Raw genomic sequence first — 21,499 nt, 5'->3', positions numbered from 1 at the left:
TTGCTGTGCGGTTGCCGCGCTGAGCAGTTAGCTAGCGGCAGTGATCTTCTGCAGATGTCAATAAACGGCTGTGCTCCCTGGCTAGCTCACGGGAAGCAAGACCAAACGACACCTCTGTCTCCTCCTTGTCTGAGCTCGCCACATTAGTGTCAGAAGTGGGATGATGGTGGCACCCCATGTTCTGACCCGAGTGACTTTTCCCCCGCCAGTCGTGACCGGCCGGTGTGCCAAAAGAAGGCACCTGGACATTTGCAGGACTTTGTGTGGGGTAATGGGGTCGTTGGGGACGACTGACCCCTTAGGTGGGGGCTATGTAGCGGGTCAGGGCTGTTCGGGGTTCTGTTTGTACAGTTATGTTTTGTTTATGTTGCCATAGTGACGGGTGACGCCCTCTCGCTGCGACGGTGTGTCCTTCCGGGGTCAGAGGGCGTCCTGTGTGTTGTTGTTGTTGTTGCTGTGCGGTTGCCGCGCTGAGCAGTTAGCTAGCGGCAGTGTTCTTCTGCAGATGTCAATAAACGGCTGTGCTCCCTGGCTAGCTCACGGGAAGCAAGACCAAACGACACCTCTGTCTCCTCCTTGTCTGAGCTCGCCACAATATTTTGGTTCTGCTGAGCCAAATAAGACAGGTCAGGGTGAAGAAGTGACAGCCAAAGAAAAGCTTACCACAAAACGGAAAAGTTATGACAAATCAGACTATAAGGCAAAAATAAAGTGCAGCTTTATGGTTTCATGGACTGTGGCTGCAATATGACAAGCGAAATAACCAGGGCTGCACATAAGTGGTCCGCAGGTGCGCATTCGCTGTCAAAATAAAAAACACGCACAAGGGTTAGGGTTATGTGAGTGCGTGTGTAAAAGCAGCAGGATATATATTTTAGTTCTGCTGAGCCAAATAAGACAGGTCAGGGTGAAGAAGTGACAGCCAAAGAAAAGCTTACCACAAAACGGAAAAGTTATGACAAATCAGGCTATAAGGCAAAAAGAAAGTGCAACTTTATGGTTTCATGGACAAAAGAATTTCTGTGGCTGCAATATGACGAGCTAAATAATAACCAGGGCTGCACATAAGTGGTCCGCAGGTGCGCATTCGCTGTCAAAATAAAAAACGGGCACAAGATAAGAAGTTGCAATGCGTGTTTGCATACATAAGATTTTCAGGAGGAGGACAGACATTTGTTTAGAACTCTTAAAGATGTCGAAGAAGCTCCTTTAAGTAATTACTGTGATGTTCCTCCACCTCCAAAGAAATGTCAGAAGGAGTCCGAACCACAAAAGAAGCACGTATCCTCGGAAAAGTAGTTGCAGGAGGTGAGCTGGCTTCAAACAAATGATGAACGCACAGAGATGTGGTGCGGAATGTGCCGTGAAAATTTAATAAATGACAAATTAAAAAGGCATGAAAATTTTTTTTGTACCGAAAAAATATCAAACCGTGACACCAAAGTATCGAACCGAACCGTGAATTTGGTGTATTGTTGCACCCCTAAATATATATATATATATATATATATATATATATATATATATATATATATATATATATATATATATATATATATATATACATATATATGTATATGTGTGTGTATATATATATATATATATATATATATATATATATATATATATATATATATATATATATATATATATATATGGCAAATTGAACCTCCCCCACCCTCATTCAGATCTGGCGTTTGGAATTATTTTGGTTTTCATGTGACGTATGACCCTGAAGGTAAGCGCTCATGGACTAAAGTAAAACAGTATGTTGGATGTGCCACGCAATGCTCAATTACATGGGTGGGAGCTAGTGTGTTAGCGCAGTTAGCTCGTTAAGTGTTGGCCGTCTAACGGAGATTTGCCGTGTTGTGGCGTTAAGGTCATTTTAACAAGGTTAACCTGAAAGCACTAGTGGGAACACAACGAATATGACTGCACATTTACGCCAACATCATCCTAGTGCAAAGACAAAAACAACAAGCATGCATGTTACAAACTTTACCCGAGTCATTTAGACAGCCGTTAGCACAGGATTCGCCTTATGGGGACCTGATATGTTTAATATGCTGCTGAGAATATAGCCCAGAAGAAGCGTATAGTATAGCTTTTATTTTGGAAAGAGCCATTTCTCTGTAATAAACTCTCTTTTCCAAAGATGAGTGATTCCTCAATCAGATACAGGGCTCGCAAAATCGCTAGCCCGACGTCCTGGGGCTAGAGATTTTTCCAGTCGGGCTACCAAAATCTATCTCTGCCCTGCCCGTCGGCCTATCGTAGGAAGGAAAAATATATGTCAATGCTTTTGCATTCTTTCGGAAATGTAGCTGGGTAATTATGTCATTGGCATCGGTGAGCCACTGTCAATATGTGACATATTGAAATCGCGTTCGAATTTGCGCTTGTTTTTTGCTTTCACTTTGCAATCGCGTGAACTGTGTATAGAGAGCGACAGCACTGATTGGTGAGTGATGATAATTTGTGCACCAATTCCTCTGACATCGTCTTATTAATCGTTAGCTTACTACGCAAACATGACAAGTGAAATCTCCCGCAGCAAGCTTAAACATGTGAGAGGTTGATCGCGCAGAGAATCGCTGAGCTTATGTGAGTGCGTGTGTAAAAGCAGCAGGATTTATATTTCAATTCTGCTGAGCCAAATAAGACAGGTCAGGGTGAAGAAGTGACAGCCAAAGAAAAGCTTACCACAAAACGGAAAAGTTATGACAAATCAGGCTATAAGGCAAAAAGAAAGTGCAGCTTTATGGTTTCATGGACAAAATAATTTCTGTGGCTGCAATATGATGAGCTAAATAACCAGGGGTGCACATAAGTGGTCCGCAGGTGCGCATTCGCTGTCAAAATAAAAAACACGCACAAGGGTTAGGGTTAAATTTAAAAATTGTACTTCTGAGTTAAAATATATATTTCTAAAATGAAATGGTACACAGAGGACCGCATGTTTTACTCCATGACTATGAGGTGTCCAGGTCCTGTGGCTGTAAAAAAAAGCCCAAATCATCACTCCTCCACCACCGTGCTTGACAGTTGGTATGAGGCGTTTATGCTGATGTGCTGTGTTTGTTTTTTCCATTTAGCAAACTTAAGCTGTGTTGCCATAGCCATTTTAGAAAGCAGAGGTATAGATTAAAGATGTGGTTACATTTGATGGTGCTCAGTTAATCAGGTGTATTTGATAAGCACCACTTGGCTGCTACTTACACGTTTAATTCGTATGGAAGCAGAACTTCCACAGGAAGGTGTGTTTTGCTTTTCACAGGACAAACAGCGGATAAAATGAAGGGCTGTACCAAGGCTTGGCAGAAGAAAGGGAATGGTAAAGTTAAAACAAAGTGGAACTGAGAATCAGCACAAGGAATGTTTATGGGGTTGAAATATATAAAAACAATAGCATCAGTTTGAAACTGCTAAAGCTTCTTGCGCTTAGTTATTTAAAGTTGGTGTAAGTGTTTATCTGTTTCAAGTGATCTTTAACCTTTGACTGCAAGGCACTTAATCAAATATTTTTAATAAAAGCTGAGAAAAGATTTTTTTTTTCCATATGGAAAATGGCAACATATATTGAAGATCTCTGCTTGTAGAAGTTGCTTCTTGCGTAACATGAAAATAAAAGAAAACACAGCAAGTACATATGCACATGGTGAATCATTTATTAGTGACGGGTGCCTGAGCTCTAGTAGCGTCTATATTGCATTCCCTTTTACTATTGATTGGGCTATGGTCATGTTCTGTTTATTGCAGTTTCAATCACAGGTGTCACACAAACAGTAGAGATACGACTGGAAGACATCCTCGCGCTCACAAAGGCATGTAAACATACACAATCAAACATGCACAGGCACCCACAAATAAACACAAACTACACAGCCATTCTGTTCCCGCCTCAGTTTAATCCTGTTAGAGTGCATCAGTCTGTGCTTTTCTATATTTCATTCATAGCTCAGCTGATGAGCTGTTTTGACAACATGTCAGAATCTCATTAGACTAATAATGCAGAAGATTAGAGCACACGCTCACATACATACACCGATGTGCGCCAGAACAGGCCGACACTTACGCCAACACCTGCGCTGACATACACAAGCACGCACGCACTGATGGCTGCTTATAGTTCTGCAGGCAGGTTTTATGGGTTTAAGATGGCACTAGACTTAAATGTCACGGAAGGTCACGCTGCAAAATGTAACCGCATTGCTCCATTACCTGCCACTGAACAATGACCAGCTACCTAAGAGGGCTGTGTGTAGGGACACGGGGAGTTTACTCTGTTAGCGAAAGCTGCCTTCTTCCCTTGTGAGAGAGAGAGGGAAGGGAGAAATGCATAGGAATGGGCTGGATGTGGATATGGAAAGAAATGAAAGTAAAGGACGGAAAAAATGGTGCAGAGGAGGGGTTCTGTGGGTTTTCTCCTCGGAATGCAAGTCACACACATGCACACACAGAGACATATACACAGAGACATGAATGAGTAGAGGGGAGGAATCATGCTCGCTAAGTAAATGCCTTCAAGGCACTGGAGTTTAGTTGTGCATGGTTAAACATAAAATAATTCCCTATTACTTCATTTGGAAGCCACAGACAGACTGGCCAAGTACAAAGGCATGAAGGAGTAGCTAGATTAGCTTCACTGGCATTAGATCACAAAACAGCACACAGTTCAGGTCTTGTAAACACGGTTGCTGTTTAGATAAAAAAAACCCCAAAACAAAACGATAAAAAAAACCCAGCAACAAAGGCCAAAAAAACGAGCCGCAAGAAAACAAAGCATAATTATGTCTGATGAAGGACAAGAGGCAGTGCAGATGTGTTAACAATGGCTGCCCCAGGAAGGAGGAGGAGGAAAAGAAGGGGGCTGAGGTCAGCATACACTGAGATCTCCCCAAATAGCCGGGAGGGATGCCTCAGAATGCATATAAATATGGAGGGAAAAAAAGGGAAGCAGGAAGTTATGAGAAGTGAGAGAGCAAAGATTTAGAGGAGAAAAAAAAGCAATATATAAAACGGAAGAGAGAGAAAAAGACAGGGCAGGGTGAGAAAGAAAAGACAGAGAGACAGTTTCAGAGATTAGGGATTTAAGGACTGATAGGAGGAGGCTTTTGTGCAGTCACAGAGGAGTAAGGGAGAAGGAGGTTTTATGCTAAACTATGCAAATTACATAGTTCTATGACAAGAGCTACACGGGCTGGGAAAACACACAAGAGCACACCGATGTAGCTTGATTCTAAGAAATAGACATACACATACATACACAGTCACATAAATATGAAAACAGCAGAAATGGAAAATGTCACTTTAACCCTTGGCCACGGGAGAATAAGCAAAAACTTAATGAGAAAGTTAAAAGTAGATGATCACAGTGATTGTTGTTTGTATAACTACTTCTGTACTTTTGTTACCTGTATAGAGACACTGCTAAAAGATCCTCCTATGACTCCTGCGATTGCAAGCGGGCTGTCGTCCTGCAAAGCATATGATCCATCGGGACAGATGAACTCTGTGTCGTCCACCTTGGTGAGAGAGGCTCTTACGAACTCCAGAGCCTGGGCAACACAGAGACACAGATATTTTAGAACAAGTGTAATGGATCATGTAGGGTACAATATGGTCTATGTTTTCTATTAATTCTTAATCAGCCTTTGAAGTATTTTTGCTGTAATGAATGTGCTACATAAATAAAAGTTGAATACGTTGAGGTTATTTTTTAATGCAAAGTTTCTCTCTTCTCTAAGGACAATGAAAATCTATTGCTTCACACATGAGGTTGATTCATTTCAGTACAGGGTCCAAATTGTAAATTAACTCATACGAGACCAAGGCAGATTATACTGTATTTAAACTGCTGTGGGAAACAAGTTATAAATCCACAACCTGTTTAGAGAAACCAGATGTCAACAATTCAAGGTTTATGCAATCAGTCACAGAGCTCATTGCGTAAGATCACTAGATGCATCATACCTAAATAGCTCAGCAATAAGAAGATTTTTTTGAAGATAACAATCCTTGAGGGGAAAGTGCCATCCTTTCTTTTTATCTGGCTCATTTCCCCCATCGAAAATAGCTTCAATCTATCTTTCTCATCACGGATTTGCTGTTATCATTCAAGGCAATATCCTTTTTCCTTTGTGAATAAAATAGAATTTTGAGGTACATTTACTTCACCTGAATATTACCTTTTAATGAGAGCCTATAGTTTTACTCGATTTAAAATGGAAACGTTGCACATTTAACTTCTGAGGCCAAAAATTACTTAGATGAGCAACTTTTTAAAGACAAAATATAGCAAAAGTTCAAGTCGCCCAGGAGCACAAAACAACTAATTAGATTTTAACTGTGCTGTACCTAAAACGTTACATCAGCATTCACATGGATTATCCCGATATTTCACCAATATGCTTTTGTGGGGATTTGATTACTTTCAGTGCTGTCATGTGTTTACCTTTAATGTCCTTTAAACTGACTTTGACTTACATATGTAAGATATGATTATGATGCGACCTAATTTTGTGGTAGTGAGACTAAATTTTAGGTGTGTGGGAAAACTACCATATGGCAGAAAATTACATTTGTACACTGTCTAGATTCATCATCTGCCATTGATGCACAATGGCAATCTTCACCCACCTGTTCAAGTGCATAGGTATCTCTGGAGCAGGTATCAAGAATGTGGACCCCTAGGGAGACCCCTGGTAGCAAAGCTTTGTCCGAGTTGATTCTGTCTATGGCAAACAGCATGGCCTCCAGCCTCTGGATCCCTCTGTCCTCATTAACACGGCCACATTCCTCCATGCCAGCTCCTTTTTCATGCACTGGAAACAGGCCGCCGAGCACCAGGTCACCCTCGATGCGGATCTCCCGACGTGACTGGGGTGGGTCTGAGAGCAAAACGCCTTGACACATCATGACCAAAACAAGAAAGGGAATGCGGGCCACCATGTTGTGCTCAGAGAGGATTGTCAGAACGCAAGAACAGGCGTGACAGAGAGCGAGACAGAGGGAAGCGAAGGGCTAAGGGTTAAGGTTAGGGGTGAGGGGTTACAAGTGAAGTGGACAGTGCTCAGTGGGGTTGAGTCAGGCAGCGGCCGTGGATTCTTGGGTTGTTTTGTGGCCCATGAAACGGTCAGGGAGAACTGAACTGGACCACACATGGAGGGGCACACCATCTGGGCATCAGTTCTGCTTGCAGAAGAAGGGAGAAGAGAGGAGGAGAAAAGAGAGGAGGGAAGAAGAGTGGGATATAAGTTTGTCAGTCCACATGCCACAGGGCAAATCTAAAAGCTGAAATACTTTTTGTGGTACAATGAAGTAGAAAGACAGCAAAGTAGACATTTTAGTGGAGTTTGGGGACACTGCTAACAAGGGCTCAGTCATTTCTGCTTTACAGGCAAAGCAAGGCCATGACTAACAGGGATATGGAATTGTTTGGAGATTTTACCCCACTCTTCTCCAACCTCCTCCTCCCTTACATCACCCGGTAAACTTTCTTATTGTAAGTGTGCACATGTGTGCGCGCGCGTATGTGTGTGTGTGTGGGGTGTCTGCCCCTGGTTGTATCAGGATAAGCCAGCTTAGATGGCTGGTTGATACACGAGCCAAGTCTTCTCATGCCACAGATCAGAAAAGCTTCTCTAATCTCATCTCTGTTCCAGCAATTCTCCGCTTGTCCATGAGTTTATACCCCTAAGTATATGTGTGCATGTGTGTGCGTGTGTGTGTTATCAGATTTATTGCTCCCCCTCTCCCTTGCATAATTACAGAGTGAGGGCTGAATGCATTTTACCATGAAAGAAGCTGTCTGACAACAATGAGGCCAACAACAGCTGATGCTACTTACTCAGCTTACGACTCAATTAAAGCTGTGTTTTGACTGTTTTCTTCACTAATGTGCTCCACCTCCATTTTTGTCAAAGCCGGCCTAAAATATATGAAATATATCAGCTAAATGTTAAAGACGGTACTCTACAGATTTTGCAGTTTACATGTTTGGACAGTACAACCCATGTGAGTATAAAGGTAAGAAATATACAAGAGCTTCTGTAGCTCTGGAGGGGTTTTGTCCTGTAAAAATACTTTAGCTTTAGCAGCATCCATGCATTGCAAGCTGAAGTGCAGAGCTGTGGGAATTTGCAAGGCAAATAATCTGTTGGGAGTCATTAAGGTTAGTGTACTGAGATCAGTATTTTAACAAGTAAAGAAACGGCACCTAGATATATTATGTGTACTATTACAATGCATCACTATGCCCTTTGCATTTAGAACAGGTATTGATAAGGTATCTTGTCATCTTAAATCTTAGTATGTAATAATGTATGCCAAGTGTGCTGTAATAGAGCAAATCAACTTCCCTACAGCTAGGCAATGTCTCTAGCTTTTTTAGGGATCATTTTTAGGGATCCCACCCCATGCAGCAGACTGTGACAGCACTGAGCAGCTCCTTCAGTGGGAGACTGCGGCACCCACGGTGTGGGACGGAGAGATTTCGCAGGTCTTTCCTCCCCACTGCTGTCAGACTCCATAATAAAGACTTTAACTGATCAAGCACACACATCCATACATATGCAATAATACTAAGTGCAATAATCCTTTCTGTCATCGTTGTATTTTTACTCAGTTGTATATAGTATTTGTATTTGTATTCTATTTTTTATCTTATTGTATATTTATTTTATTTTATTCTACTGTATATAGTATTTTATTTTATTCTATTCTGTACAGTTGTGTACTGTATTTATTCTTATTGTATTCTAATTTTTGCCTCATAACTTTTGCACTGTCCACTTCCTGCTGTGACAAAACAAATTTCCCACGTGTGGGACTAATAAAGGTTATCTTATCTTATCTTATCAGAATATATGGAGTTAGGGAGCTGACAATTAAGGAACTGTTCGTTCCACAATAAAAAACACTGTTTGTAACTCATCATCAATTTTTGCTTACCAACCTCCCTCGGGTGTGTGGGAAAGCAATTTTTTTCCAGCAAATGTCCAAAACAACATATTTTATGTTTCAAGATCAAGTGAAAAAGCTCATACAGTAGCCATTGTGATAGGAAAAACGGCAGGTGGCACTGACTTGGTAGGTCAGCAAAACCTTTACCACAGTTTACAGTTAGTTAATAGTCAGTGTTGTTTCTTTTAACCACAACAAAACACATTAAGTTGCTGATGAATTGCTTTTGTTTCTAAATCTTTATGGCAGATGTTGTCACATGTCACCAGTACAAAATAATGTATGATATCAGAAGTATAGAGAACACTGAATTCTATCAACACTGAAAGGCCTTTACAATTATTGGATGGATTTCCCTAGTGCTAGTAGAAATTAACTAGTGCTTCTCCCTTTGAGGTTGACATTTTTGGAAAATGAATAGTCTGAACTAGTGGATTAATTGATATAAAATTTCACAATGTAATGTTCTTTTTTTATTTTTTCCAGAGGAAGCACTATGATACCTTTGATTAGTATTTAATCTACTTAACAAATGTTCATATGACAAACACTCAAAAGTAACTTGTTTAGTATGGTATAGAACTCCTAAACATCAGCATGCTGGTTTTAAAATAACAACACACAGCCATGCTGCTGGAGGAATCCAACAGGGTGGGAGGAGGTTGTGGGATGCTCTCACTCACTTGTTTTCATTTCATATGTCACTGCTATTCCACAAAACGAATGGCTGATTTCATGCCAACATGCAGTGCTCAAGGAAAAAGGGGACTGAACCTCACATCTGAACCAGTTCTCAAAGGATACAAAGAGCCTTTGTGTGTTCTGTTCTGTTCAGGGTTCTTTACTGACAGGTCACTGTCTGCTTAATTTAACTAGTCTTGTACTATGGCCTTCCACTTCTGAAACAGCTTAAGAAAAAGGCGCATGTTATTCTACCTCTAAGATAATCCCCATTGTGAGATGTTGCTGCAGAGGCACTGAATGATCTGTATGGAGCCATTGTCACACAGGAGATATTCTGACTTCTGTAACTTAAAATCTGTGCTACCAGAACTTTTTCTGCATTTCACCTGCATAACCAGAGGCAAAAACCTCGCCTTACTTTGGGAAATCCAACTACCTGTCAGTGCTCTTGCTTCATGCCTGCAAGCAGAAAGTGAAATGCTTGCAGCCGACTGTGAGGACAATGCCAAGGCCACATTAAAGCAGCATGGGCCCCAGGGCTACAATTTTTTCAAAGTTAGTGGAATGGTCAGTGACTATCTTAAATTCTTTGTGAATATCCATATTCCAGTGCTACTCGTTCTTACCCAACAACAGCATTTGATACGTGTGCAAATGTATGTGTGTGTGTGTATTTGGACAGAATTTACCACTAATTTTAAATCAAGAAACAAGAAACATTACCAAATATCCAGGTCTATCAAAACCTAGTGTAGCTATCAACATCTGTGCCTCTCTCCCAGATGAGTTGAGCAATTTTTATACTAATTTTAACGCTCACAACAAGCACCCCAGAGCCCACCCAATGGGGCTGGTCTACAGGTGACAGAAACAGATCTTAAAACTTCTCTAAGGATTAGGACTCAGATTTTCTTGCATTGCTGCTATCCTCCACACATTATTTATTATGTTATTTACCTACTGTTCCAGGTGATGCTATATCATTTCCTTGCACACTGCTTTAGTACACCTTGAAATCAAAAATACATAAATTACATTTCTGTTTATTGATTACAGATTTGCTTTCAATACAATTTTCTGGGAAGCAGTTCCTAGACTGTGAGAATAGGTAAACCATTCTCATCTACAATGCATGCCTTAGGGCTGCTTTCTGAGTCCCCTAGAGTACAGTCTGTTTACACAGAAATGTGTTGCCAAATATGACAACAACAGAATCATAAAATTTGCAGATGACGCCACAGAGATGAGACTAATAAGCAACAGTGGTGAGAGGCACTATAGAGAGCAAGTGGAAGACCTAACCATATAGCGTAAAGAGAAAAACCTCTCCCCAAATATCAATAAAACAAAAGAAATCATTTAGAAAGATCAAAGAAAATCATATTCTTATTTCCATCAGTTGGTCATCTCTTGTGGACAGTTTTAGATTTCTAGGTTTACACATCACAGACACCCTCACATTGTTGCTCCACATTAACTGCATTCAATAAGGCACAGCAGAGATTGTATTCCGAGGGTTTCAAGAATTTTGGCATGAGTATCTTGTGTACTTTTAATGGAGTGCCATCGGGAGTGTCTTGACAGGCTTATTCGTAGTGTGGTTTGGCAAACTGACAGCTTAGGATGGCTGCCTGAAAGAACCACAAAGTTAGTAGCAAGAATGGTTTGGTCTAACTTCATAATGATTAGACCAAACAAACAGACCCAAACCTTACCACCAGCAGTGCATTTTATGTTTTTGTACTATCTTGCCCATTGCCTGTGTCCTTTGTCTTAAGGCAGTCAGGCCATAAAAATGTGATTGTGTGACTAATTTGAATGAAAATAATGTTGACCTTGAACTTTCTAACAGATTGAAATGATACTGTTTCGCTATCTCGCAACGATGTTATTTAGTCGTCCCAGTATTCCAAGTATCATCTGTAAGATGAATAGTTTTTTGCTACTGCCAAATCTTTCGGCCAATCCTTAAACATCATGAACAAGAAACATGATTAATTCACAAACCAGTTTTATTTAGATGATCAAGCATACCCTGGGAGTGGGTATAGGTTTGTGTAGCGCCGTACGATCCAAGCATAGTCGCTCCACTGCGGCCTTCTTTTTGCATGGATAGCATGCATTCTACGGGCATCGTGTTTAGTAAGTCTTCAGCTGTCAGACTGTCATGGCAGCAAGAACAGCAAAGGATTACAGCGAAGGTGTTTACAAAATGACGCTAGCAAATTTAGGCTTTATTTAAATGATGGAGGTAGCTTCTGGGTCTGAAGTCTGCATTTTTTTCTAATATCCAGTCTTGGGGGATATTACAAATCTGTGCTAGTGTAAGCGCCTGTATATTTGAGGTCCGCTGGTTTATTGACTAATGCTGGTGCATTCTGATAGGTTCTAACAGTATAGGCACATGGGAACAAGGTCACTGCAAATGTTAGCTGCTCTATTTATTAAGACCTAGCATGTGTAAGTTAGCAATAATGCATGCAAGAGTAGGCTAATGAGACAAAACTTGTCCTGCTTTTAGGAGGCTGGTCTAGCGGCTTGTGTTTTATATCAGATATTTTTTTAACTTCATTTGAGAGGGGCTTGAATTTATATTTTGCATCAGAGCACTTTAATCTTCCCAAGACCCATGTGAAACAATACTACACATCAGTAAAAAGAAATTATGCTTACTTGGTTACTTACTTACTTACTAGCTAAATGCAAATTACTTTGAAGGGATAATCAATGTATGCTTTTTATGATGATTTATGGCTAAAACACCTAAAAAAATACTTAGAAAGTTATTTCAACAAACCTAGATCCTTGTGAAGAATCTTAAAAAGCATACATTGTCCCAGAACAAGCTGGCAGTTTATGATTGCATAATGAAAGTGTTGCAGAAGGTACGACCTCAAGAAGACTTCCCTGGAATTCTTCAATTGAACAAAAAGACCGATTTGTTCACTTAAAAATGTGTAAAGTGTTTAAAGTAACAGATAATTTGCTCATGGACACATAAAGGTATCAACAGGATACAGGTTACAGGATTCTTGATGTGTTGGTAGCACAATTTGGAAATACAAGACTGTCAAAAAAACCTTACATGCCTTAAATAAATTACACTCACCTGCCACTTTATTAGGTACACCTTATGAGGTGGTACGTGCTACTAGCAGGTTGGACCCCCTTTTGCATTCAGAACTGTCCTAAGTCTTTTTGGCATAGATTCAGCAAGGTGCTGGAAACATTTTTAGGTCCATATTGACCTGACCGCTTTATGAAGTTGCAGTATATTTGTCAGCCACACATCAGTGATGTGAATCGCCTGCTCTACAGCATCCAAAGGTGCTCTGTTGGTTTGAGATCTGGTGACCGTAGAGGCCCTTTGAGTATCTCACTGTCTTGTTTAGGAAACCAGTCTGAGATGGTCTGAGCTTTGTCACATGGGAGGTTGTCCTGCTGGAAACAGCCATTAGGATAACACTGTGGTCATAAAGGTCATAATGAACATTGGTTGGCAACGATCAAGTGGACTGTGTCATTTAAATCAAACTCAGTGGGTAGTAAAGGTCGCAAAGCGTGTCAAGACAATATCCCCTGCACCATTACATTTGCAGGTGCAAATTATACCCTCATATTCCTGTTGTTAGCTAACAGAAGTGGCACCCGGTGTGGTCATCTGGTGCTGTTGGTTACCTAACAGGGCAGTCTGGCCATTGTCCTCTGACCTCTGGTACAACAAGGCATTTTTAACCTGAGAACTGCTGCTTAATGGATATTTTCTCTTCTTCTAATAATTCTTTGTAAAGCTTGGAGATGCTTGCATGGAAGAATCCCTAAATCACTAGTTTTTGAAGTACCAAGACCATGTCATGTTTAAAGTCACTAAAATTACCTTACTTCCCCATTTTAATACTTGGATTGAACTTCAGGAGGTCCTCATGATTTTAATGCACTGGGTTGCTGCCACTGATTAATAAGCTATTTATGGTAACAAGCAGTGGGACAGGTGTACCTAATGCAGTGGCCATGAGTGTAGAGCACTTGTTTATTTGTTCAACTTATACACTCACCAGGCTGTTGCTTTGCTGACTTGTCAAAGTGCCAGATTATATTGCTGATGTCTATTTAGTCCACAGCAATTGTTTTGAAGGTATAATTAAAAGATATATAAGATCTAATGTTTTTTCCCCTTCAAATGCAGTGAAATTACCCATCAGTAAATTAATAAATGCAAGCAAACAAACAGAATTTTGTGTGCACACACACCTTGACCCCATCACCAGGATGTCTGATCTTAGCCAGAAATGTTGTCAACCCCAAGAAGCAATCCCGTTAGCCTCCCTCATTCTCTCTGTGTTGTTGAGTTTGCGTTTGGCTACTAAAAAGTCACTCACAAGGCTTGAGTAAGACATAGCTCACTTCTTTTGAATTCTGCCACTTGTGCCTCTCCTGCAATCCTCGGGAGAGATAAGACAGAAGCTGGAGGTTGACGTTGTGACTAGAAAAATCAATCTAGACCAAGGAGCAAGCTCATGGTAAAACTTCTCTTGATTCCTACTTTATCTGTGTGTGTTTATGTGTGCGTGTGTGTGCACGCGCACATGTGTAAGAGAAAGTGAAAGAGTAAGTCTCCCCTCTTTAGTGGGCAGGTAGGAGGATGAAAGCTTCTCTTAGATGCAGGCAGCTCAAATTTTTCTTCAGGCGGCTGCCATACCTTTACTACTCTGCTCTGTAATATCACACACATACAGACGAACGCACACACCCAGACAAACACCCGCCCACACACGTGCACACACACATGCACAAACACACACCTCTGCTTCTCTGAGGGGTTGACCTAAAAGCAGACTATTTCTATGTCTTAGCTTCCTTGTGCATCAACCAACAGAGATCTGAATGAGTGTGGTCAGGAAGCACGTAAAGGACACACAAAATCAGGTTATATGATACATAATAAATTCTTACTGTAGGCAAGGCAGGAGTACTAATACATAATTTGAACTGTAAAATTTATATCATTTATATGGGCATATATTATTTATATAACTGTGATGTTCCTGTCAAATTCTGACAGGAGATTACCTGACATGGATATTTAATTCCACGTAATTTCTATATTTTGGAGGGACATGGGGGATGACATTGATGGTGTCAATGAAAGATTTATATCAATTCTCAAAACCGTCACACATCCTTGATGTTTGTCTGTAGTGGAGAAAAAAAAAGATCCTCCTTGAATGATTTCCAGTATTCCCCTGAAAAAGCTGGAGTCCCTATAAATATAGCCTCCAAAAATTAAAGTTGATGATGATAATAATAATAATAATAATAATAATAATATCATTATTAGTAATTATATTATTGAGTCTAAAAAAAAGAGAACACTGTCATGAGATTAGTTTTGAGTACAACACTGCAAGAAGGCTGCAGATCTGGCTATGTGTTTGTTTTGAGGGTGTCTTGGTGTAAACGCATGCTTATGGATGTGTGTTGTTGAGTTTAAAATTGTATATTTATGGAGCTAGAACTCTAAGAGTTCCTCCAATGCACTCCTTTGAAACCATGCTTTGTTATAATTGGCAGCTCTTGAGGTCAACTTCCCAGAAATGTGTCAAACAATATCTCCCAGCACTTTTACACTATCTCATGGTGTCCGCTGAAATTGAATGTTTGCTTCATTATAACCTCTTGGAAAGTTCCCAAACCCAGCTTCCTTTCTCAAGAGCAACTGTGCAAGTGGAACACACACTGTGTAACAGAAAATCTTTTTGTCCCCTTTTCCATTACTGAAAATGTTTCCAAGGAGGTTAAAGTACAGGACAATAAGCCTTGGGTTTTTCATGCAGAGCAGTGACAGAGGCTGTATTAAAAATACTTATTTAAAACGCTGAGTAGTTTTGACCCCAGCTTGTTTTTTTGGTGTGGCAGGAAAACAAACTGGTACTAATCTTTATAGAGAATGAAATAACTCTCACTACTGCTACATCACAAAACACACCCTTTGCCACATTAGTGGTTAACAGCTTTTTTCCTTTCTTTCTTCTGTACTGCATGGTGCCATTCTTTGGGAATGTAACATTTCTCCAAAGACATACTTTGACATTTGAGGATTGATTGTAAAGTAAAAGTGAAATCCAATCAGTTGCATTGTACATCCAGTGTGCCCTTCGCCTGGATGGAATGTCATGAAATTGGCACATCGAAATGTGACGAAGACTGTTGATTAAATTTTTGTTTCTGAATGATTAAACCCCTAATTAGGCCCATGAAAGTGCACATCAAAATGCTGTCTATCCCATCTGCTCCATATTTAAGCATGACCAAACAAAACAAACAAACAAAAGTATCATTTGACACCAAACTAAGTCCAAGGTAACAAACTTACCAAACTACTATCAACACACATTTTACTTGTTTATTCTTGAGAAATAAGATGCACCCGCACAAAATTTAAAGCAAACATTTTTTTGGTTTGTTGTGGTTTGTTGCTATGTGCACTATGTGCTGCTATGTGCTGTGACTTTAAGCAAGGGAGAATCTGCCCAAACAAACAAACAAACAAACAAAAATAAACAGGATGTCTGCTTCCTGTAAAACCACGACCTCTTTTTTACAGTTAATTCACAGACTGACATGCAGACATCTACCTTTGCATTAGATAGGCACACACAGCTATTAACTGCCTTACCTGAATTGAAAAGGATGGGAGAAGACACCAGCTGGCACATAGCAACATCATCAAAGAGCCCTATTAGAGAGATATGGGGGGGGATACTTGAGATGAGTAAAGAACAGGCAGAAAATAACAGCACTGTTGACTAAAAAGAGAGAGCAGGAAGACTACTGACCCTTCTCCTTGGGAGCTATGATGCAGAGTAACATCTGACAGACAACCCTATTTCACCTCTGACCCTGCTCAAGTCAAACCACACTCCTCTTTTGCTTCTCATGTTACATCCTCTGGTTGCTCCAAAGCAGCTTCCCTGCATCCCTTCCTCCACCCCCCTCCTTTGCTAGTGCTCCACTCTTCCTATTTATTTCCACCTCCCTTACACCCACCACAGCCCTCACTCTCTCCCTAACAGGCAGGGCTGCTGTGGATGACACGTATCCAGCTGAGAGCAGCCATGCAGGGTCGATGGACCATGGTACGCTGAGAGGAGAGATAGCCCCACAACCTGTGTGTTTCCACTGACTGTGTGTGTGTGTGTGTATGTGCCTGTTTATCTGACTATTACAGATCTGACAGAACTGAAAGCTGCTCCAATGACATGAATCTCACAGTATGAGAAGACACTGTATGTATGTGTGTGTGTGTGTGTGTGAGGTCTTTCTTTCTTTCCTTTTTAAGAGAAAGAGAATGGATGTAGCATCAGAAGCTTTGCTGCTGTGTGCTGAACAACAGACCCCTTTAAAGACGGTGCACACTGTCAGAGCTTTATCAGTTAATTCATCAGTGGCTTTGTGTGTTTCAGCCTCCTTCCATCTCTTTCTCCTTTCTCATTCTTATCTTTTAAGGCCAAGTAAGAACAGTGGTACTTACAACTGTTAAGTGAATGTGAATTCAAGGTATATGAATTGTTAAAGACGGAGTGCGGTGTAGCCTTTTCAAATTGTGTGAAAAGTGTACTTTTTATTTTCCCACTCACAAAACAATGACCTGCGTGTGTGTGTGTGTGCGCGCGCATGCGTGCGTGCGTGTACATATGAGTGTAGAACTGGTGTCCTAGACTTCTGACAGTGTAACGGGTGCAATGGGCTGTGACCATTAATTATTTACAAAGTGCGTTTTAGGCAGGAAAGACTGATGATCCATAAATAGGACAGAAACATCTCACAAAATACAACAACCAAACAACGAGCAAGACATGATGCACAACCCTCCAACGCATATTAACGCATAAATCTACATGGTTTTTTAAAAAAAAGTCTTATAAATAAGTTCTTAAAAATTTTTACTTGCATTTTATAGCTCTGCTTATTATGCCATCTTTTATTACCATTTACCAGTTAAAATCAATAATCAGGTACTGAACTCGGCCTTTCCTGTATTGATCAATCGGTATATTTCTGACCTCCATTAGGGTCCAAGGTTAAAGGTGGTATCATGTTAGACATGACATAGAAATGGACCTTAGAGAATTGCAAATATTAACCACACACCCTCTGAACTCTGGTTTCTCATAATAGAATGATCCTCCTTCTGTTACATACTTGAAAGTAAATTTGAAATGAAAATAGGTTTAACCCGTATAGAGCACGTTTAGAGCTACACAGGCTAGACTCTGCTCTCATGTGCAGTGGGTACTCCAAAAGGATCCTCTACTAAAAGAGCTTTTAACCTTCGAGCACCACAAAAAGTCTGCAGTGGGAGTACTTAGCGCTCTGTTTTTTGTAAGTTGCGGTACAGCGAGACCTCCAAAATGGTTTGAACTTAACCATGAAAATGCATTAAGTGACAGAAATTGTATTAATAGTTTTAATTTCATTTCAACTCCGCTTCGTTCGAGTCTCGTGTCAAGTTACAATGTTAAACAAGGTGTTCAAACATATAAAATATGCACATTTGTCTCTGTTTTTCCTCTGTTTTATCACCGTAACTCCAACATGTTTGAGTTGTTGACAGCTGATGGCAAAGAAAGAGCAACGTCACCCAACATCTGAGAAACTTTTACATTTAATTGACAAAAATAACACAAAAACAATTTAGAAATTATTCTACATTGTGTTGAAAATCGATTAATATTTTATCCTTTCCCACTAAGTTTCAGTCAGATGTCTCTGCATGTGTGCATTCCCTGGGTTTTGTGATCTCCAGCACGTCTGACTGCATGATTTAAACATTAAAGAATGTCTGTTCAACCTAAAAACAGAAAAGGGTGGCGAAATGTGTGAAAGCATCCATCAGACCTGCAGTTTATCACTATAGAAGGCAGTGGACCTGTCAGAAGTAGAATTACTCCTCAGTGGATTGCATCTATCAACTTAACTGTCATGTAATGACCCTGTGAGACATCATGACGCATCAGTCTAACTCACCATGGCACAGATCTTGTGGTACCCTACTTAATTCATGTTCACACAGCTTGCAACTCTGTCCTCAGCATGGTCGATACATGAGGTGCACAGAGCTTTAATAGACAGGTAGAGAGTAATGGAGTGTTGACCACAGTATAAGCTATCTGAGGCTGTTAGAAGAGTACATTTAATTGAGTTGGACAGAGACAAAAGCCTTTCAGATAGGACCAAATGTTGGTTGGCTTTGCTTGATTTCGGTTAGGTGGTTATGTGCAAAAACCAATTACCGCTGACATTCCTCACTAATTATTAGAATTTAAATTATGTACTAAGTTTATGATTTGCCCTCCCACATTAGCCCTGGAATCCTCATCACTGTAATTGTAAAATTCATTGTTCCCACATCAGCACAAAAAGTTCAGTCGACTGAATTTAAACAGGAAGTCTTTATTTAACTATATTAAAAAGCTCAGTTTCGTCTTTCTGACTTGTGAATATTATAATAATGTTTATGTTTTAAAGCAAGGGAGGATTTTATTTTTACTTTTTTACTATGAGTGACTATCAATATCAAACAAGACAAAAAAAACCCCCAAAACAAATGCATACCCACTAAAAGCGTATATGCACAAATGTATATAAATAAGACCTGAAGTGAGAATTTTTAAGTACTTAGTGCAACATTAAGTTTATTGGGTCATATGTGAGAAATTATAAAAGCTATAAAACAAGCTGACTTTTAGGCAACAACCATAAAGCATACGCACACAGACCACTTTAGGTACACCTTGCTCCTTGTGGTCTTGGATCCCCTTTGGCTTGCAAAACAGCCTTAATTTGGTGCTGGAAACATTCCTCTGAGATTTTCATCCAGCAGAGATCAAGACTCATCATATCAGGCAACATTTTTTATTTAATTTTGGTGCGCCCATGCAAATTAAAGCCTCAGTTCTTAGCTGACAGGAGCGGTATCCGGTGAAGTCTTCTGCTGCTGTAGCTCATCTGCTTTAAGGATCGATACGTTGTGTGGTCAGAGAGGCATTTCTGTGTAGCTTGGTTTCAGTTAGAAGTTATATGAGTTGCTGTTGCTGTCCTATCAGCTCAGCACAGTCTGGCCATTCTCCTCTGACCTCTAGCATCAACAAGGCATTTTCATCACGAGAACTGCTGCTCACTGGATAGTTTTTCTTTTCTTTGTAAAACCTAGAGATGGTTATGTGGGAAAATCCCAGTAGATCAGCATTTTCTGAAATACTCCGATCTGGCACCAACAACCATGCCTCATTCAACTCACTTAACTCACTTTTCTTTCCCATGCTGACGCTTGGTTTGAACTTCACTATGTCATCTTGACTAAGCCCACATGCCTAAATGCTTTGCATTGCTGCCATGTTATTGCCTGATTGGATATTGTGTCTGCATTCACGAGTGGCTGAAGAGGTGTACCTAATGAAGTGGCTGCCACTGTTGTAATACTTGTTTTCAGTCGTTGTGCTTTGCAGAAGACATTTATCTAATACATTTAAAATTAAATCTAAATTCACAATTGTCCAAAGGACATTTTCAACTTATGGCACTATGCTGTACCTACTATTATTTATTGATAACTTCACAATGACATTCACAGCTCTCATGCAGTTCCCAGGTGTGTGCCAGATGCCCGCACAGCAGTGAGCAAGGAAACGCTGAGTGGTCGGATAGAGAGAGTTTGACTTGAGCAATATGGGTGAATACTGTATGAACGATGTAGTTACTATACCTGATGCAACAGGGGAGGAAAGGTTACTATGGCTGTAATGTGACCAAGACCTGAGACGCTTTACAGTACTGGACAATTCTGTGTGTGACAGGAAGTTTTGCCTGGTTATGACATAAAAAATGAAAGCAGAACCACTTGGTATTTCACGCAGTAGTCATTTACCTATCCCAGTTTATAAAACACTGCTGACCAGTGACATGAGATAAAGAAGAAAACTGACACTGTGTGTGCTCCTCACAGGTTTAGTTAAAACAGGGATAAAGCCGTTAGCTGAATGCCCTCCATTTTAAATCACATATTCACAGACAGAAGTAATAAAAAACTCAGTTGCATGCCACTATCACACTACCAAAGGGAATATAAAACACTAACATTAACATACATAATGACTTGTACTGCTGTTTTTCCATTTTCAAATTGCCCATTCCAAACACTAACCCAGTTCTGGATCTTCATCTTGTTATTACGCTGTGTATTATCAGCTATCAGTTAAAACAACCTTTAATTGGCATCAGATGAAAAAGGTTGTAATCCAGCAATAAAACATCTGGAAATGTCACGACATCTGCACCATGTAACTTTTGTTTTGTATCGATAGCCGCTATTGCATGACCAGGAAGCCACCCCTCACTATGCATTTCACACATTCTCTCACACACACAGTTTCCCTGCTCAAGATCATAATTTATTAACAACTCTGATCTCTCTCTGAGACACACCATCACAGCTGTACATCCCACTGCCCTTTCGCTCACTGCCTCATCCCCTGCGCGTATGTATGCATGTGTGCATGTAGTGAAAAAGGGATGTCAGTGCACGCAGTGTATACACGTGGATGCTGGTAAGTGTGTGCGCAGCTCAGTGTATGCTGTGACTGTAGTTAATGATGAGTGGTGAGCTGTGGGAAGCAGGAGTGATTTCCAAACACTTCCCTGTTTCCTCACTGGAGCATAACAGTGAAAGGATCATGTTGAGCACAGCAACAGTGTTTCTATAAAGAAAAAAATGATAAAACTGGAAAGAACTTCAGGAGGCCTCCGAGAATGGATGAAGGACCTATTTTTTGTGTTAATGACTACTCCC

The 21,499-nt window shown here is 40.3% G+C and overlaps 1 protein-coding gene across 4 annotated transcripts in view; it reads right to left on the bottom strand.

Annotated features, from left to right (window-relative positions):
- Positions 1 to 21,499, bottom strand: part of grm3 (glutamate receptor, metabotropic 3) — a 43,975-nt gene that overhangs the window by 17,884 nt on the left and 4,592 nt on the right. For 2 of the 4 annotated variants that reach the window (XM_086298500.1, XM_086298501.1), the window contains 3 exons: positions 16,328 to 16,387; positions 6,643 to 7,194; positions 5,418 to 5,561 (listed from right to left, as the gene is read on the bottom strand). In XM_086298500.1, the coding sequence (XP_086154626.1) occupies positions 5,418 to 5,561; positions 6,643 to 6,954 (456 nt within the window). In that variant the 5' untranslated portion in view covers positions 6,955 to 7,194; positions 16,328 to 16,387. The remainder of the gene's footprint in view (positions 1 to 5,417; positions 5,562 to 6,642; positions 7,195 to 16,327; positions 16,388 to 21,499) is intronic. The other 2 variants (XM_086298502.1, XM_086298503.1) reach the window with 1 other exon arrangement.

Source organism: Aulonocara sp. 'chitande type north' Nkhata Bay, linkage group LG7 (genome assembly GCF_057382095.1).
Source record: "Aulonocara sp. 'chitande type north' Nkhata Bay isolate Kocher_YH1m ecotype deep benthic linkage group LG7, A_spYH_male_GT1.1, whole genome shotgun sequence".
Lineage (NCBI taxonomy): Eukaryota > Metazoa > Chordata > Actinopteri > Cichliformes > Cichlidae > Aulonocara > Aulonocara sp. 'chitande type north' Nkhata Bay.
Note: the sequence above shows the minus strand (reverse complement) of the source record. Positions and strands in the feature narration are given on the sequence as shown.